Source organism: Falco rusticolus, chromosome 2 (assembly GCF_015220075.1).
Source record: "Falco rusticolus isolate bFalRus1 chromosome 2, bFalRus1.pri, whole genome shotgun sequence".
Lineage (NCBI taxonomy): Eukaryota > Metazoa > Chordata > Aves > Falconiformes > Falconidae > Falco > Falco rusticolus.
In genome coordinates this window covers 21,972,588-21,992,529 of record NC_051188.1, presented here as the reverse complement: position 1 = coordinate 21,992,529, position 19,942 = coordinate 21,972,588, and the positions used below count along the sequence as shown (strand labels likewise).

General features: G+C 42.1%; 1 protein-coding gene across 4 annotated transcripts in view; it reads left to right on the top strand.

The window, feature by feature from the left end:
• ATP8A2 (ATPase phospholipid transporting 8A2) overlaps window positions 1–19,942 on the top strand; it is a 350,007-nt gene that overhangs the window by 35,986 nt on the left and 294,079 nt on the right. For 3 of the 4 annotated variants that reach the window (XR_005102732.1, XM_037377817.1, XM_037377818.1), the window contains exon 2: window positions 5,599–5,743. Coding sequence is in view for 3 of the 4 variants with exons in the window: in XM_037377817.1 (XP_037233714.1) it covers window positions 5,599–5,743 (145 nt within the window). In the remaining variant the exon portion in view is untranslated. Of the gene's footprint in view, window positions 1–5,347; window positions 5,461–5,598; window positions 5,744–19,942 lie in introns of those variants that run through there. The other variant, XM_037377819.1, reaches the window with a different exon arrangement.

Here is a 19,942-nt window from a genome sequence, read left to right as displayed (position 1 = left end):
AGGCTCAGTGCTAGTGAAGTCCTAGGCTAAAATACACAGTACTTCATTCCCTATTCCTTTTTTTTTTTTACTCACCATTTGTATTTCTGTGGAAATCTTATACTTCTACTACCACCTGTAAAAGATTGCTTTTAGTAAATGCCCTCTTCAGAAGTTCTGGTTGGCCTCAAACCCCAAGGAACTCTCTTGGGAGAGTTGAGGAAAGGAATCATCTTCCTCTCTGCTTTATAACTGCCTATTAACACCGATAATATTGCTCATGTTTCCATGATTAAAGTTAATTGAATACCAGACTTCTTAACTGTACCTGCTAAAAGCTCTTAAGTGCCTGAAAGATGCATGTTTGTAATGTCCATGGTGCTGTTGACAAAACTTGAGAACGCCTTGAAGTCAAACAGATCTAAGAAGCCCACCTACTCAATAGATTTACTTCGCAATATATTTTTTAAAAATAATAGCTTCTTTTCTTGATGCAACTTGATCTAATCTTAAGATATAGGGCTAATGTCTTCTAGGCAGGAATGCTGTGCCATGTTTGTTTCTCCTTTTGTGAATCAAAGAGCCATTGTATTTGCAGCAACCTCAAGCAGAGCAGCTCTTGCACAATTCTTGAGAGAAGGGAGATGTATTTTGCAACTGCAGTCTTAACTTCAAGGTTGTTGCTGTTCTGAAGCCTGGTACTTGTATGCAGATAATCTAAGGACATCTTACTTGGTCCGACATATACTACAAAGAAAGAAGCATGTTTAAAACTGCTCTTGGTAATAGAAGAGCTAGAAAATAGAAGCTTCACTGTGAATTACTCCAGAACTTCCTTTCTTCAGACTTCAGTATGTTAGAACATTCACTACAATCTTAGACTGTTGAACACTATAGGAGTTTTGTAAATTCTAAAGAATAAAACCTTAATGCTGTTCATCAGGGCTTTTTCACATGAACTAGTTGTAAGTCAGGGTCAAGGTATTCCAGTCCTGGTGGGAACAAAGCTTTCCTGAAGGACAGGGTAGCTGAGGTCATGCCCTGCATCTCTTATGAGAGCATGCAGTGCTCTGCTTGTTTGAACTCTTTAACTCTATGTACTTCTAGAATCAGTTTCAAGTCCATTTCTGTTGAACAGTGAAGGCAGCTCATGAAATAGTGGAAGAAAGAATGTATTTTGGGTGGAAACAACTTTGCCAAGCTTCAACGTCACTGTTTATGTATCAACTTGTTGACAGTTCTCAACTGCAGAAGTTCTCATTTGCTGTCATCTTTGGTACTTGGTTTGTGACAGTAATCCTGTGAAGAGGACATTATCCCAAGAAAGCGATGGTGAGTCATTGAATCTGGAGTGACTTGTTAAGAGCAAACTTTGTATTTCAGTGCAGACAGAAGTTGAACCTTGTCTACTGCTTCTCAAAATATGAGCCTTTTTCTTAGTGTTCAGTTTCTTAACCCTTTCTTCTAAGGCTAAGCCTATAACAGTAATGCCACGTGACCAAGTTCTGAGGCTTTTGGTGAAGTGCTGTCTTTCACACTGAGGAAAGCTGTCTTTCAAATGTCTCTTGTTGAAAACTGCCACTTCGTGCGGTTGGAGAGACACAAGAAACTCTGTATGGCTACTTGAACTTTGACTTGTGACTGTCTAAGCATAGAACTGCTGAGTAGCTGAGAACAGAAACAGCTGCTGCAGACTATAGTCCAACACTGCTCAAGTGGAGTCAGTTTCTTTAGCTCAGCGTCCGTTGTTCTGCCAGACCCTAGTCTTGCAAACATTGTACAAAATCAGTAGGATGATTGTTGGCTCTGACCCTTAGTGTTGTTTTAGGTTCTACACTTGACATAATGAAGTCTGTCTGGTGAACTTCTCCATTACAAACCTGCTGTTTCTTGTAGCCTGTGTTTCTCCTGTCTTGGTGAGGTTGCTCTATTATTAGTTGTAATTGATATAAATTGAACTGTTTCAATGTTAATTGCTCTATTATCACATGTTCTTAAAAACAGAACATATGTTAGAGCAATCAAGCACCTTGCCAAGACAGACAGACAGTAGTAACTAGGTGGCTAATGTGCTTAAGAGAAAAGTGATACAATCTCAGTAAGAGTTACCTTAGGATGCTTGCCAATGGTCAGAAGTCACAAGTGACTCATCTTCAAAACCACTACAGAATTCACAACACTTTATTTACTCAATCATATAGAAGCTATGTTCATTACTGAGCAGATACTAAGGAGGCAGATACACATGGAAGATGCCATCTTTGCAGGCCCAGTGAAGTAAGAGTATGAAATTATAATTCATTGGTAAGCAATGCCATGTGAATTACTCATGGCATCAAGTGTGGTTTCTCTAAACGATGAGAGAAACCTAAAATCTCTTCATTTTTGTCAAGCTTTAATCCCATAGTTTTGTCTTTTTGAAAATAAACTTGTCAAATAGTGTGAAGTAAAACCCGTTAGGAAATGAATGGGCTTTAAAAGGGAGTTTATAATTCAAGTTTAATTCATGGAACTTGTAAAGCACAGTGGGAAACAGTATTAGACTTCTGCTGCAGGTGTCTCATGTCTCAGACTTGAAGCCAGATGTGAAGCACTTGGCGGTGCTAGGTTAATGGTTGAACTTGATGATTTTAAAGGTCTTTTCTAACCTAAACAATTCTACAGTTGTGTGATATATAGACTTAAGATCAATGTAGTTGGAAGATCCAAAGTAGCTGAGCATACTAAATGAACAGTCTGAGGTACAATGGTCTACTATTAATATGTTTCTTGAAGCATAGTTTTTTCCAAAATAAATTGTGTAGCTGTATTGCAGGTCCTTGGGCAAGTAACAGAGAAGATGCAGGTCTTGTGGGAGAGAAATGCTCCCAGAGTGACAAGTTGGCAGGCCCTGAAGTGAAGTCAAGGAATTGGATTCCTCTGGGTACAGAGAAGTAAACACTACTGAGTAAGAGCTGCTCAGACTTCAGTTGTAAGTTCCACCACTCCTGGAGGTGGTCAGATCTGTGCTGTATTTATCCATAGCCTTTCTGAAACAAACAGCAGAGGTGAAGTTGCTGTCACGTAGTGAAGTGATGGTCTGCATGTGGTTGGGTCTCCTTGAGGTGGGTGCCTTCTGAGGGTGGTGTAACCTCTGGGACTGCTGCCCATCAGGAGCAGCTCAGAAGCTCAGGGCTCCTTAACCTTTTGAAAAGCAGGGAAGGAGAGCACCTACAGCCAGTAGCATAGGTCACTGTGTCTGCAGGCTTCTGGGTATGATCTGCTTAGTAACAGGGGAGGGAGGTGGAAGGCATTCCTGATAGGCAGGATTACTGGATTATCTTCCAAAATGAGGTTTATCCCACTAAGAGTTCAAGCATCAGACTAGAGCCATTTTAAAAACGAAAACCTTTTCAGTACAGTTGCTTCTACACATTGACAATCTGCTTTGGATGCACTGAAATACTTTCCAAGAATAAGGCAAATGTTATTGTCCTTGGGGCACCTATCCTGGAGAGAGCAGTCAAGAGCGTAGCGCACTAAGTAAACCTAAGTATCTCTGAACTTTAAGGATTAACTGAGTCAGTACAGCTGCTGAAGTTGTGGCACAGCTTCATGATACTTGGCAGTGAAGAGAACTAGTTAGCAGGAGGATTGTGAGCATCAGAGCAATGAAAAAGTGAAACAAATAAGGTCTTTGATAACACAACAGTTTTTACAGTATGTTTGTTCTAGAATAATTGCACTTGTGTTCTGGAGCTTGACTAGGAAAACAGATGAAAGCTGCTTCCTTGCACTTAATGCTCTTAAGCGTACTGTTGTTTGATCTTCTTCGCAGTTACACAACATGAAATCAATGGGAAAGAACAGTGAATGTCCCGTAGCACTCCTAGCTCTCTCTTTCTAAAGGGGAAAATACCCACTCAGCAAGGTTGAATGGTCCTCTGTGTTGTGGCAAGCTGCAGGCTGAGTAGCCTAATATAGTATTATAATGGCATAGTCTTGCATAATGTATAGTCTCCGTTATCTGACTTGCTAAATTTATGTCCTTTTTAACAAATATAGCCAGTTGGCGTATTCTTACTGTCTGAATTAGTGTCAACTGAAATGAAAGAAAATCAATTCATTGCCTCACACTTAGAGGTTCAGCTTAACGTCTCCAAAGTACGGTTTCACGATGTGCAACACTAGCCTTGGGCAAGAGACAGTGCTGCCGAAAGCACATTGGTTTGTTCTTTACACTGGCTTTATTGGCCGGCCGCTAGCACTGCCGAGGTCTGTGTGCTGTAAGGGATGTAACACGTGGGATATGCTGCCCTCCAGTGGCTAACCTCTGGAGCTTGCAGAGCCCGTTTGCCCTGGCAATAAAGAATCGGTCATCGGGAAAGTCTGGGATGGGAGTAGGATGCTAGCTTAGAGCAATATTCTACTCAAAAAACACAAGGAGTGGTAACGCGTGAAAATTTACAACCTTAACGCAGTGAATACTTGTTAGGACTGCAGTTTTCCCCTCAAGCTGTAGTGAGAAAGGATGTCATTTCAGGGGCTGCCCTGTGTGTGTTGAACGAGTCCATTTTAGCTGCTGTCTGGTTGGATCGCAGTGGGTTGTAGCGTCCTCTTGGCTTTGTACAGCAGTCAGAAATGGCTGCTGGATGTGGCTGTACAGCAGTTGCTTCTCGGTGTTATCTTTGGATGGACTTTGCAGATAACCCTAAAATAACACCTTTACTAGACTGTTAGGGAATGAGTTCTCTTGTTCTAAGCCACCTGTGCCAGCTTGTGAATCTATGGCTCGTTTTACAAATGTGTTTACAGCTGAAGAAACGTACAGTGTTTCCATGGCTCAGAATGGAAGGGGAAAGCAATACATCTCTGGGACAGCTTCGGTAGTGTTTTGGAGGCTTGGCAGGATGAAATGGCCAGCGCCTTTCCCTTGTATTTGGTAATGCAAAGCTAAACGGTGCTTCATAGGACTCGACTCGCTCCAGACCAGCTGGAGCTGAAACTCACAGTCGCAGGCTTCAGCTTAGCAGCTGTAGGTGTAGAGCAAAAAGTCGCTTGTGCTTTTCAGTCCGAAACGGCCTTCCCAGTCTGACGCGGAGTCCTGGGGAGCAGCCGCCCTGCGGCCAGCCCCGCCGCGGCCGCGCCGTGCGGAATGCCCGCGGGTCACGGCCACAGGCAGGCGCGGCTGGCGCTGGCCGTGCTGCGGGGGCCCGGGCGGGGACGCGTGGGGCTGCGGGCAGGGCCGGGCCGGGCCGTCAGCACCGGGGAGCTGCGGGGGCGCCGCTGCCCGCCCGCCTCCACCCCGCCTTCACCCCGCGGGGCGGCGCGGGGCTGGCCGGGCACGGGCGGGCGCGCCGGGGGCGGGGCCTGCGCCCCTCCTCGCGGCCCGGGGGCGGGGCTGGGGGCGCGGGCCCCGCCGCTGTCCCCGCCGCCAGCTGGCTCCGGGCGGGCCCCGCCGCCCCCTCCCCGGCCATCCGTTATTTACGGGCCTCCGCTGAGGTAAGCGCTGGGGCTGCCTTCGCAGCCGCCGCTCGCCGCCCGCCCCCGGCCCTTCCCCGCGGCGCGGCGGGAGCTGCCGGCCCGGCCGCGGCCGCGCGGCCCCTCGCTGACCGGCTGCCCTCTGCGCTCTCCCCGCAGGGCCTGTCTGTTCCCCCTCGGGCTACAAGAAGGCGGATGATGAGATGTCCGGAGCCACGTCCTCGGCGGATCTGGACGAGGCACCAGCCCGCACCATTTACTTGAACCAGCCCCAGCAGAGCAAGTTCCGCGACAACTGGGTCAGGTAGGGAGCAGCCCCCGCTGTCCCCTCGCCGGTGCCGGCCGCAGCCGCGGGCAGGCAGGGCTTCGGTCCCGCTCCTGCCGCTCGCCCCCGGCCGGGGCCGGCTGGCGGCTGCGGTGGGCCCGGGGTCTGGCTAGGGGTGCGGGGCGGGAGGAGAGGTGGGGAGGGGGCACCCAGCGGCAGCAACAGCAGGGGCTAAGCTGCTTCCATCAACAGCACGGAGGGCAGGGAGCTTGTTGAGTCGCACAGGTGAGGTGCACCAAAAGGGCATCGCCTCAGCAGGGCCACTGAACCTGGGAGTAACAGGACCTAATCTAGTACTCTTGGGCTAACCTGTGAAAGTGTAATGGTAGATTCTATCCACATCACATGCGTAGACTCCATGGAGCGCTCTCTTAAAAAGTAGCATCCAGTTGTAAGAAGAACAGACATGAAGAAAGAATGGAATGGGAAGGGAGAAAAGAAGAAGTCATTCCAACAGGGCAAGAAGAACTATAGAGTTTACAAAACCGCATCCCCGTGCATACAAGGCTATGGGCCACTTGCATTTTTTTAGTAGAAGACCAGAAGGAATTTTCTTTGGCATTTGGAGCCTGTCGTTGTAGGGGTGTGTGTTTAAGACTTTTATCGGCGTGATTAATGCCGTGTTATTGCAGTTTGAAACATGGAGTATGAGGATGCTTAACATAAGCAAGTTGTGGTGGTGCTTGCCACACTCGCCTGGGGTTAGCTAGGTGAACAGATGGCTCCTGTCATGACTAAGGAAGAGTGCTATTTAGCAGGCTTCTGTTTGGTAATGCAGATGTTTGGGTTATTGTTCAAAGAGCAGCTCACACAATGAGTGCCTTTATGAAAAAGGGAATTTTATATCCTGCTGAAATGATTTCCATTAGCTGGTTTATTGTATGGATTATCAAGGGCAATTCTAAGAACATCCTCTGGAAGGATGTTGGTGTTCTGGATAGTGCAGCAACTTATTTATACAGGATTTTGTCTTCAGCTTTGGCTTATTACATACTAGTCTTGGGAGGTCTATGGTTTAGGAGCTGTTCATGTGTCAGATATCCTTAGTGTCTTGTTTTTTCTATGTGGGCAGCAACACTGGATGTTTTCTCACTTCATTTTTCCTTGACTAATTATGAATTGTTTGTTTTCTGTGGATGGACTACTGTGCTTTTCCTGCTTCACAGAAAGAGAAAGCATGGAATGGAGGGTTAGCAGAATCTGTACCTTTTGATTCTTCTGAAGGGATTCTGTTCTGATCTGGCTTAACGTTATGAAAAAGCAGTGCATGACTCTGCTACCAAGAACTTGTTCTCAATAGTGCTATTACCAACATCTGAGAGCTGTTGTGTCCAACTTGCTGTCTGGAAGCCATCCCCTGGTAGCTGTAAAAGTTTTTTTCTGTAGCTTTTTGTAGCTTTGCCTCCTGACAAGGGCAACTTGACCCGTAAGGAATATTGGTGTATGAGGGACTGGAAAAAATGCAGGCACTGTAGTGGAGAGTAGAATGTTTGCATTACGTGAATAAGGATCTTAGCTCCTTCGTGTTACCTTGAAATTAAGTTCACTTTATAATAACTTGCTGCTGCTTACTAAGAAGGCTTTCATCTCTGACTTCTTGAAAGGGTGACAGACTTCGGCTCTAATCTGTCCCTCTTTTGGATTAGCCTTCTTCCCTCAGCCTAGTGGGAAATGAAGGCAAAGATGACTTGAGCTTGTAATATTGCAAGGGTACCTTGTGTGGAGTTATGACTGGTGGTTTTATTTACTCACTTGCTGACATATACTGGAATTTCTCACGAGGAAATGCAGTTCTGTATTGCTCTTGGACTTCCTTACTGTGTTCAGCTTCTGGATTTGAGTGCCATTGGATTTGAAGATATATTGTGTACATAGGAAGCATCAGTGTACCACAGTGAAAGGCACTGTGTAAGTGGGTTAACACCTGTATATAAGGGCATATGGAAAATGAAACTGAAGGAGATAACAAAGCAGATGGTAAATCATGTGATCTCTCTGTCACCTTCTTGACAGTCCTCAAGGATTCTCCAAACAACAGTGGGAATATGAATGTTCATAGTATTCTTTATAAATTAAAGGGTAGCATGGAATACCTTGCTCAAAATTAAGCAAATTATAGCAAGAAATGGGAATACAGAGAATGGGGGAAGGTAGGTCAGTGGTATGGGTTTTTAAGATGTTCTGAGCATCCTGAGCTTTAACTTTCTGGGGAGAGAGCACTATTAAAAGTGAATTCTCATGTTTGTGGGAGCAAAAGGAAAAACTGATAAATACTGATGTTACTGATTTTAGACAGGTGAAGCCAAATGGATGATCGTTCCCTCATACTGCTTCTAGAGCTTGTGTAGTGCTATTGCAAAAGCTAAGTGGATGGCACTAATGCTTTAAAAAGGCTTAAAGTGTGAGACTGTAGAAGGAAGAACTGTTTCTTCTTTCCCCATGCTTTCTGGTGTAAATAAGTGCGATTATGCGAACTTGTAGAGTAAAATTTTTTTTGTGTAGTGCTATAAAGCTTAGTGTTGTAGGCTGGATTAAGTTTGGTCCTCTACATATGTGTATATATGACTGTCACTATTCATTATTATGCTGCAGCAGCAGTGATTCTGTAGGAACATATCTCTTCTATCTGCATTAGAAGCTATTTTGATCCCTACTATGTTCAGTTTGAAAACCTTGTAATTCTGGACCTTTTATTAAAAGCTAAATCATGTTTCATTTTCAGCTGAAGCATTTTAGAAACTTCAAAACATGGGGGGGAACAAAAGGGGAAAAAAAAATATCTTGTCCAACGCAGCCAGCTGCTGTTATGGTATAAGCATGTTTTTTTGAAACTAATTAGTACCTGTTTTGACTTGTTTAAGGTATGTAACTTAAATATGTGTCTGTTTAGTATGAGTGTTTCTGTACTGTAAGTTCAGTAAGAAACGGATCATCTAGGTCCTGAAAACTTCCAGCCACTCTGTACACAGCTCTATGCCACCTAAAGGCAGTAGTTATGAACTACTGATGCATTCTGCATCTGGGGATTGAAGTCTACTAACAGCCATTGTAAATTTAAGATGTCTACAGCTACAGATGGTGTGAGGCAGTAGTCAGCCTTCTACAGAGACCCCAGCCAGCATTTTCCCCCCCTTTTTTCTTCCAATTTACTGTGATAAAAGGCTTTCTTTGCACTTCCTTAAAATACTGGCTTTTACTTCTAGTTCAGGTGTGAAACAAAATGGTAGAGGATCATTAATGTTTCTAACCTCTAACTCTTCTGCTGTTGGCTTGATTCAGTGTGAGTGAGTATGGTAGTTTGTACATTCATCATGTAGCAGACAGCACAGTGTGAAAGTAACTGTTTGGCAGAAATGTCAGCTTGTCTGGTGGCTTTGACTTAAAAGTGTTTTTTTGCTATCGGAGTTTGCCTGATTGCTTAAGCCATAGCTCTCTTTTTCCAAGTTAGATTTATGTGATTACCTGAATGGTGAGGAAGGTGACTTGGAAGCTTTTATTTTACTGTTTTTTTTTTTTTTTTTTTTTTATTGGGTCTGGCTGAGATGAAGGTAACTTTCCCCCCACAGCAGCCCTCATAGTGCTGTGCTTTGTGTTGGTAGCTAGGAAGGCACTGGTAACACATCAGTGTTTTGGCAGCTGCTGAGCAGTGCTGCACAGCATCGAGGCTGTCTCTCTGACATTCCCTCCCTCACCAGTATGCTGGGGGTGGGAGAGATCTTGACGGGGGGCAGAGCCAGGACAGCTGACCCAAACTGACCAAAGGAATATTCTGTACAATATGAGGTCTGCTCACCAATAAAAGCTTGAGAGAAAGGAGGAGGGGGTGGAGTGTGGAGTGGGCATTTGTTATTCTTAATGTTTTCCAGAGCAATCACTATAGGTACTGAATCCCTACTTCCCAGGAAGTTACTGGATGTTGCCTGCTGTTGGGAAGTATTTTCCTTTGCTTCTACACACAGCCTTTGCTTTTGCTTTGTTAACCTGCATTTATCTTGACCCGTGAAGGTTTTTAAAATCTTACTTACCCTGAGTAGTACAGTGGCTTGGTGGGCACCTGGTATCCAGCCAAGGTCAACCCCCAATAAGTTAACAAACCAAACTTGCCTATTCCCTTGTAAAAACACAGGGAAATAGGTGGGGTGTGATGATAGGGGTTTGAATGCTGTGTTGATACTTCTGAGATAGCTAAACTAATGGCGTGAACACTTTTCCAAATACATGCTCAGGTAAAGCTGGCTTACTTTGCTTGAAGTGAGAATGTTCTACAGATACTGGTTTTGTGTGAATTAAATTCCTTGATGTTTCTTATTAGTACAGGAACCTACTCTGACACTAGTGGCTTATACTGAATGTATAGCAACACTATGCTGAAACTTTCTTCCAGTGCATGCAGTAAAAATCACTAGTTAAGTGGTATGAGTCCCTTAGTTGTTTCATGTGTTGATGCAAAAGTAGTTGAAACTTCTGGTTTCTTGATCCAGGATACACCAAAGCACCTAAATAATTTGAATGACATTTGTAACTGTCTCCAAATTTTCCAAGTATGTTGCAGTTGCTGTTGTAACTGTTGCTCTACATAATACTCTTTATATTCAATGACTGTTACTGCATCTTTGTGCAAGTCTGAATCAAGACTCCAACTTCAGTTCTGGTGTGTGGATTAAGTGGGAGGTTGGGCCAGAGCAGCGTTAGGAAGGGCAAAATTCTACTGGTATGCTTTTAATTGATTTTGAGTTCAGAAGTCTTGCTGAAAAGCTGCTAATTGGAACAGAATTTGGTGGCTTGATCTACCAAAAGATCCCAACTTTTTTGGGAGGTCCCAAAAGTTGTGTTTTGATATCCTTAGTTCAGAAACTTGTGTTCTGTACAGGCAGAAAGATAATAAGCAAAAAAACCTTCAGCGTTCCAATTGAAAACTGTACAGGATCTTAAAACTGAAGTAGACTGGTGAGAACTGATTTACTGTTTTGTAAGGCAGAAGCCCCACCACTAGGAATTAACACTGAAGACTGTAATGAGGCTTCTAGTAGTACCTCAAGTCCTTTGTTAAACAGGCTGTTATTTATCTGTAGTCCCAGACTGTCCCATCAGTGTCTGCAGGATGCTTGCTGGTGACAAAATTGTAGTCACAGTCTGAATTCTACTTTAATTTCAGAAGTATGTTGCATTACATGAAGCAAAGGGCATTGCTTTCTTGGCTTGTAAACAGGTACTGTAGAAGCCACTTGTGTTTTGGAGGTGTTAATGCTTTTTGAATGTGTGGGGAGGTTCTCACTGGTGCTTAATGAGTCCCTGCTGCTGAAACAGGAGTTGCTGGTGTCACTACCCGGTTATTGACTGTTGTACATGAATATCCCAAACAGTGTTCACTAGGATCTGCAGTTGCAAGTGTGAATGGTAGTCTGCTATATGCAGGTGCATTTATCTGCAGTAAACAAACTTAGACCAACATTCCTCTTGTACTTAAATGTACCTTTGCTCTTTAGGTAAGACTGCCCCTACGTGTGTTCAATTTATTTTTGGTAGGGTTCAGACACTGTGGCCACTTGTACTAGTGTTTGTATTGCATTTGGAAGTATTTTTATTATGTGAACAGATTACTTGCCTGACTGAAGAAAAGCACTTGGAATTCTTCAAAGAAGGGATGTAGTATTATATTCTGGATGGTGCAAGTCTAATCATATATTACACTAATCCTTTTAACTCTCTTCAGTTCTAGGCAGATACTTTTATTAACTGAAAAGAAATACTCAGATGTTACATACTTCTTGTAAATAAGCAAAACCTGATTTTTTCCCACAGAGTGCCGCTGTTGCTGATACTGTAACCTATTAAAATGAAAAAGGCTTGGCTACAGCTATAGAAGAATTATTTTAGGTGTTAAAAATCACTGAAAGTAAGTGGTATTGTATGTTTGGTGTTGATATGTTTCCAGATTGTGCCAATGTATCTGAAGTTGTTGCATCTTTGGTCTTATGCCTAGAGCCAGAGCCCCTGGACAGTTAAATTGTTGTTTTGCCTAGGTGAAAATGTTTGGATAAAGAAAAACCAGCAATGTGAGAGTTCTAGTGCCCTTCTATTTGTTGCATGCTGAGCTCTCTGGCATGCTGCAGGTGTGTGTGTGTGGTTTTTTTTGGTTTTTTTTGAATAGTGATGGATTTCATATACCACCAGTAGCAACAGAGCAGGGGAATTAAACTGGATCTTTTTCCTCTTGTGGTGTGTGGGTTGTGTGTGTTTAGATCAAGTCACTATCGGACACTGGAGCCAATGTTTAAATGCAGTTTGACTTCATGCAAACAAAGCTACTTTCCCCCATATTTGTTGAATAAATATTGACCTATATTCAGTAGTGTGTATTCCTTTCTGACTCTGCATTTCTACTTATTTGTCCACTGTTGGTGATCCCTGTCCAGAGAAATAAGTGAACAGGAAGAGACTAAATATTTTTGGTGATTTTTTGTGTAGTTTGGAATCAAAGCAGGTGTCTTTACAGAACTTAGCAGTGGCATGTACAATAAATCACACTTTCTGAAGTCTCTTGCTGTTGAGTTGTGTGTGTGGCCTTCTGCTCAGTGCTACAGACCTCACCTGTCCTACTGGTGGCCTGTAGGAAAGGTTAGTGTAAGAAATTGTCTTAAGTTGACCTCAGTAAGCTCAGGATCTGTAATAACTGCTTTCAATTTGTTTTCTGTGGACAGTAAACATATTTGGTCAGTTGAGAGAGAAATGTAAATATAAGTTTCTTCTACTATCCCCCTGCTTGTCACTAGAACAATAGCTGCTGAAGTTGAGTGACACTTGGAATTAAGTAATGGCTTTGAAGCTGAACTTAGCTAGCTGTCTAAGAGCCTGAGTGCTAACTTAGGTGACATTTTTTTGGTATTTTTTTCAGCCATCTTCATATCAATGCTATGTATTTATTTTGAAGCCTATTTTGGGTTTGCACAGTAACTAAATATTGTACTAAACTTCCTTTATTAGACAGTAGTATTTCTAGGTTAACTGTTCCAGTCAGATCTATTGTGAGTTGTACTTGCCAGCAGGGCTACTGAAAAACAAGGGCATGTTTCTATAACAATGACCTGACAATAGCAGAGAATGCTGAAACAATATCATGCCTACAGAGCTTTGTGCTGTTTATAAACAGTCTTTGTCAAATGTATTTGTTACTGAAAAGTAGCCAGGAGTCTGTTCCCCTTTCTGTAGAGATTGCATGAATAGAGAACAAATGGAAAGGCCTCCAGGGTGCAGGATTTGGAAGCAGAAATGCTATCGCTTCTATTAAATGTGACCATGAGGTCTTGTTTTTAGGTTAATCTGAGCGTAAGCAGTTGTGTTAACGTCTGCTCTGTGTTAAGACTGCCATGAGCACTACTGTAGGAGGTCTTTGTAATGGAAGTAATACTTGCTCCGGCAACATCAATTACACTATGTTTGTGGTCTTTCACTTCCTATGTATGGCAGAAGTGGGGCAATTTGGCATAAGAAAATGTAGGTTAGAAATTGTGAAAAATCCTTACACACAGTCAGGAGTCAATCTTACTGACTAGAGGGTAGTCAGACTGTTACGTTTCTGTGGACAATACTTCATAATGCTTTCTCATGTACTTTTGTCGTAACAATGGTCTATAGAAAGATAACAACCAAACTGAAGCACTTGAAGATAAAACTTGTTGCTGATGCAGCTTCTGAGGTAACTCGCTTAGCCAAGCTGGGTTTGTCAGCCTGAACATCTTATTCCTGAAATGCAACTTGTACATGATGGCAGGTAACACAGCTTGCCAGCAGAAGCAATGGTAATCAGAGAATACTGCACTTTAACACCTTGTCTTTTCATTAGGTTTTGGTGTAGGACTGTCCTGGTTTCAGCTGGGATAGTTAGTTCTCTTCTTAGTAGCTGGTACAGTGCTGTGTTTTGGCTCTGATGTGAGAACAGTGTTCATAGGTCACTGATGTTCTTAGCTGTTGCTGGGTGATGTTGATACTAAATCAAGGATTTTTCAGTTCCTTGGGCCCTGCCCAAGAGGTCTGGAGGGGACACAGCCAGGACAGGTGACCTGAACTGGCCAAAGAAGTATTCCATACCATGGGATGTCATGCTGAGTGTATAAACTGGTGGAAGGAGGCGGACATGTTGTGCAATTGTCTTCCCAAGTAACCATGTGATGGAGCCCTGCTGTCTTGGAGATGGTCGAATACCTGCCTGCCCATGGGCAGTGGGGAATGGATTCCTTGTTTTGCTTTGCTTGCGTGCACGGCTTTTGCTTTACCTATTAAACTGTTCTTATTTCAACCCTTGAGTTTTACATTCCTTTCAGATTCTCTTCCACATTCCTCTTGGTGAGGGGGAGTGAGTGAGTAGCTCCAGCAGTCCTTTTTGCGTGGTGCTTGGTTGCCGGCTGGGGTTAAACCACGATAAGGATAGAACACTGATAATGTGCATTGTTATAAAATAATGATATAAGAACAGATTTGAGAAGTCTGTACTAATTTAGATTTCACCTTGTGTAAAACACTTCTAAACCTCAGTGACTGGTTGTCTAGCTGACAGCTACATACTTCTTTCTTTTTTTCATTTGGTGACATATGAGGTCTTGAATATAACTTGAAGTAAACTTTTCTTCAGAAGAGCTTCAGTGTGTCATTACAGCAGACAAACCATTCTGGCCCACAGAAAAATTCTAATGGAACTTGACCTGCAGGGTAGTTAGTAGGCTGTCTTGATGTGTCCTGAGTCTTTTAAATCTATATGAAACAGTCTTTTTCTCCCCAAATCATATGACTTGAGAAAAGAGGGCTCTGAGATTCTAAAGCATGATCAGTTTTTCCTGTTAGAAAGAAGGGGAAGGAGTAATCTTCCAAACATGCAGTGTGGTGCCCTGAGTTGCTTTTGGTGGGAGCCCATCCTATAAATGAAGGAATCCTTGCACTAAGAAATATGAGGAAGTAGTGAAGTCCTCGATGAAAACTGTCCCACTGATAAGAGTTTTTACAAGTTACTGGGCACTGCAGTTTGAACCTGCTAGAAGCGTTTTCTGCCAAAGTTCAAATGCATTAATTGTAATATATTTGAATGCTCACAGCAAGTTTCATTGTCTGTGTGGATAATTTAGGACAACAGATTTATCCTTCTGCTACATTATTGCTGGAGCTCTGGGAAATCTTTGAGTTGGATATTTTGGTGACAAGGCAGAAGAATGTCCTTTAAATGAACTTATAACCTGCCTTGACAATAGATAACATCGTATGTGTAAGATAACATTGTGATTATGGAGAAACTGTAGGGAAGTGCAGGGAAAGGGAAACAAAACAGGCACTTGGACTATGGACAGTGGTTGCTCCAGAGCTGAGAGACCGAAACGGTAATGGGATGGCTCTTGGTTCTTTGCCTTGCTCTGGAAAGCTTAAAGCAACAATATCTTGTAGCATTCAAGTCTTGCACTTGATTCTGTGCAAGACAAGTTGTGTTCCTCCTAAATTTCTATTCTGACCTGAGCTCAGAGTCTGACTCAAACTGTCTAGAGTATTTAAGCATCACATATCCTTTTCTTAGCCACTGGAAACATACAGGCCACATACAGAGCAGTGAAATCCTTACTGGCTGGAGTTTTCCTCTGCAGCAGCTGTAGTCTCAAGGAGTCATCTGACAGGCTGAGGCTCTTAAATTGGGGGCTGCATTGGTTCAGGCAGAAATTGCTGCCTGCTATAACAAACCAACACTGCTTAGGACGTAGTTTCCAGCCTATCAATAGTCATTGCACAGGCATATAAGTACTTGTTCCTTTATAAGCCCTTCATAATGTTTACAAATTCCCTGAAGAACACAGTTGATTTTTATGTCGTCTTAGTGAGCTTCATGATTAAAATAGTCTTCCACATGTGCAAGGAGGTAATGGTCTTTAGTTGTCATAAGCATGCAACTGCTGAAAACCTTGTGACACTGGGATTTTTTTAACAATGTAACCAGTATTGTGCTTGGCACCTTTGTTGGTGGGATGTTCCTATGAATAAACTATCTCTGTACCCAGTGTAATAATTAATTGTGTGTTGGTTTTTGTGTTAACATAGTTAACACTTGATATATGTAAAGCTTACTGCTGTCCTACAGTGATGGTGACTGTCTGGAGATAGTTTGTGTTCATGCAGCTGCTGTGTTTTGAGAGCTGCAGCAGAACCTCTCAAGATGATACCAATCTTGCCATTAAAGGAAGGGTCACGTGCCTGCAGGACCTTAATGTGCACACACTCTTACATGGAAGACAGTATTAGAGTCCTTAATTCAAGCAGATCATCTTGGTTTTCTTACTTTTTTTTTCCCTTCTCTGTTACAGGGCATCTGATCTTTTTGTACATGATAATGGAGAGAATGTAAATGTACATGTTAATGGCCTGTTTGAGAGAAGAGTTCAAGTCCTTAACATTCACTTTAATTACCCAACCCCTCTGCTGTGGTTCATATGTCCATGCCTGGCTTTCTTATTAACACTTAATGTGAACTGAACATCAAACAATACTCATTCTTCAGCTCCTAGATTTGAGAGTCTTTCAAATGGATGAACTGTGAAATGCATAGCTGTGTGTGAACGCTGCCTAAGAAAGGACACTTTGTATTTATCACCCCTGGAAATGACACCCCTTGTGTCTCAAGGAGGTCCTGTTTTGTTTATTATGATTAGCCTGAAGATGAAGTTCATCTCAGTTGCCAGTCTAAATTCTCAATGAAGGGGTGGAAGTACTTTAGATGGCTGACAGGGAAAATGTAGAGCTGTGTCCAGTTGCACATTGCCAGCACACAGAATTCTCAGTTAAGTAACCTTTCTGTCTCTTGCTGGCAGCCTTTGCCTCTTCAAGGATGATTCAATAAAGTAAAACTTGACTTTATGAAAAGTTTTAGGGAAGCAGGGAAAATGGTAGCTATGGGGGTTGTCATGCAAAAATTCCACATTAATAAATGGAGGAACTATACTGGAAAACTACTACTGAGTTTCTCAGTGCACTGTTTGCTACTTTTAAGTTGTCTGTTAGCAAAATAACTAATCCACGCTACTTTAGTAACACAGTAGTGAGTTAAGATACATGAATAACACTAACTTTTTCAAATTATGCAGTGGTTGCTTTTGGAAAAATCTCTGTATTGCCCTAGAAACAGTAGGGCCAGACTCTTTCAGCTGAACTGATGTGTATCCAAATTAATGTGTTAAACAGGGTTTGATGGTGTAACTTGAAATATGACTTACATTAAGTTGCAGGTATAGAGGTGGCATCTTTGCTAATGTTTGCTCACTTGTTTAAACATCAAATTTGTGTAGTTAAGTAAGGCTTGCATAGGTAACAGCTATTGCTTAAGGAAAAAAGTTTTTGTTTTTTGTATGTGCTCCCATTTTCCCCTTGCCACAGCTGGTTCTGAGCTGCAGACCCTGTTCTTGGAGTTGGGTACCAGGCACTTTGAAGATAAGATGGCTCTGACAGGGGCTAGTCAGAAGGCTAACCTGATCAGATACTAATTTTTAGGAATAAAACTTGAGCTATGAGTGAGCTGCCTGAGTTTTCTACTTGTTCAGCTGTGGCTTTTAACTTCTTTCCGAGCTTTGATTATTCTTAAGTCATTTACCATGCATCTGTCAGTTGGGAGGGAGCACAGAGCCTTTTTTTTTTATTTGTAGGGGTTGTATTTGTCCTTTAGAGAGCTGTTCATCAGAGCCAAATTTATAGAGTACATCTGCCCAGCTTGGAGTATGAGTTAGCTTTTATAAGAAGCTTTCTTTTTAATTATAACATGCACCTGCTTTTATATGTACACATGATTACTGTCCCTGCTTTTCATGGTAACAGCTGAATGTGTCCCTGTAATTTGACTGTACCTGTTTTCTGTAGGCATTTGTCATGTTACTTAACCAACAAAATAGTGTGACTTAGTATGTATAAAGCTCATACAAAAGAGCCTTGTTGTGTTGGCATTAACATAATCATTAGAGTATTGTTTGGACTAGTTAGCTGTAGAGTTGGTAAATGGTAGAATGTTTTTTGAATCCAGTCAGACAAATTCTTGCTTGAATATGGTCATAGCAATTCTGTATCCACAGAAACACTGTGTTGATGTAAAAGTCTCAGTGCTTGGTTTTTAATTAATATTGCTTGGAGAGTTAACTTAGACCTACAAGTTAATTTGATTAACCCATATTTTTTTATGTCACAAGGTACTTCGGAGACACGTGTGTTTTAATTATGTTCTGTATTAAAAGAAGGTTGTTAGACATGAGACCAAGCAAATATGGATTAAAACAGTAAAGTACCTAGAGCTGGAAGAAATTAATAGCATCTTCATTTATACAAAAAATGTACTATGTTACATAGTTTAAACCTGGATGCATGTTTTCACTCAGTTGGCTTAGTTGGTGTGATGAATCTGTCAAAGTCAGACCACCTGAGATTTCTGTGAAATAACCACATTGTGTATTTGACTATGTGATTCTACTGAGCAGCAGTAGCAACAGAATGTCTATAGGCTGTAGTGCTGTCATGTTGCCTTCTTTAGAGATCCAGTTGAAGTGATTTGCAACAAATCTTTTAGGCCTTTTAGTTGCTTGAAGAGGAAACTAGGTGATAGGATGGGGTCTTAATTGTTTATTAATTGATTGTTTCGTTTAATTTGCCCCAGTGATTCTGTTCTAGTGTCTAAACTAGAGTTTTGTATTACAAATAGTGCCACGCTGTAGCTTGTTACTGTTCCATTGCGGAATACACAGCAATATCTCATTAGACGGCTTAGAGCTGGGGATGGGGAAGATGAGAGGGAGAACAAAATGGTTAAAGCAAATAGTGATCTGGAAGAATGCAGTTATCTAACCTTGTACATATAAAGATAAATATAAAAGAGCTCCACTGAAATGACCTGTGGATCAAGGGTGTAGTAGGACTTCTATGCGTAGCAGTCAATTGTGAGAAGCAGATCATGTAGATAAAACATTTGATTATACTAGTCCTTCACGATTTGGGAATAGTTATGCCGTGCGCTTCAGTTGATCTGGAAGACTTATTGGTGGAATGAATCGGAAAAATGTTTCACATGGAGAACCAGGCTTAATGGAAAGGTGCTCTGGACATGTGATACTTGAGTAAAACAGCATTTTGCCTGTGTTTGTGGAGTGAAGTTGTTAGTGCTTCAGCAAATAATTTTTCTTCTTCCTTGAAAGGATTATCTAGGGTTTGCAGTTCCTTGGAAATACAAGACTATTTTAAAACAAACAAAACAGCAGCAACAAAAAAAAACAACCCCAAATCCCAACTGTCCCCCAGAAACCTCAAAAAAAAAATGATGCCCCTGAAACACAAGCAGAACTCCTGTCACAGGTTGTCTGGCTCTCGCAAAGCCTACATTCAGTGTCTGGAGGAAAGACACCTGACCTACAGCTTTGAACACTCAGTTCTTAAAACTGCAAGTCTTGCTGATGCCTGGTAGTTTACAGTGGGGGAAGGTGCTTTGCTAATTCAAGGGGCAAAGTAGGGCAGAGTTGCTCTTGGTACTCTAAAAATATTTTTTCCCCCATATAATGCAGCACTGTGTGGTGCTGGGTAGACTTGGTCACTGATACAGCTCAGGCAGGTTCTGCAGCATGGTGAGTTTACTTGCATTGTCTCAAAGAGGCATGTAGGATAACTGAGTAGTTACTAATGTGTTCAGAGAGCAAGAACTTTGCAAGATGAAGAGTTTTAATCTCTTATAGGTTAGTTTCAGTAAATTTTGATAGCACATGACTTAATTTTAAAAATGAATACCTAAATCATGTTGTCGTCTTGGACAGTTTTTACATGAAGTTGTATTCATGCCCATCATGGGTTAAATATGAAAAGGACAAGAGATTACTTAAATTAATGTGCAGTATACTTTTGATTTAAGGCAGAAGAAATAGTAATGTAACTACTTAAGAAAAATAGCCAGAAAAGATGAATCGGAAAAAGTGCATCTTTTTCTGGAGGTATATTTATAACTGAGAACTTGGTGGTTCTGAAATGGGAAATGGGGCATTTTAAAGATGGCACTACAGATTTTCTCATTTCTCCCATATTTAACTCTGTCTTTCCCAATGCTTAAATTCCGTGGTTTGATGAGGGGTAAGCACTTGATCAGGTGCTTGGAACTGAGGTGAAAGGTTGACTGTTCACAGTGCTGAAGTT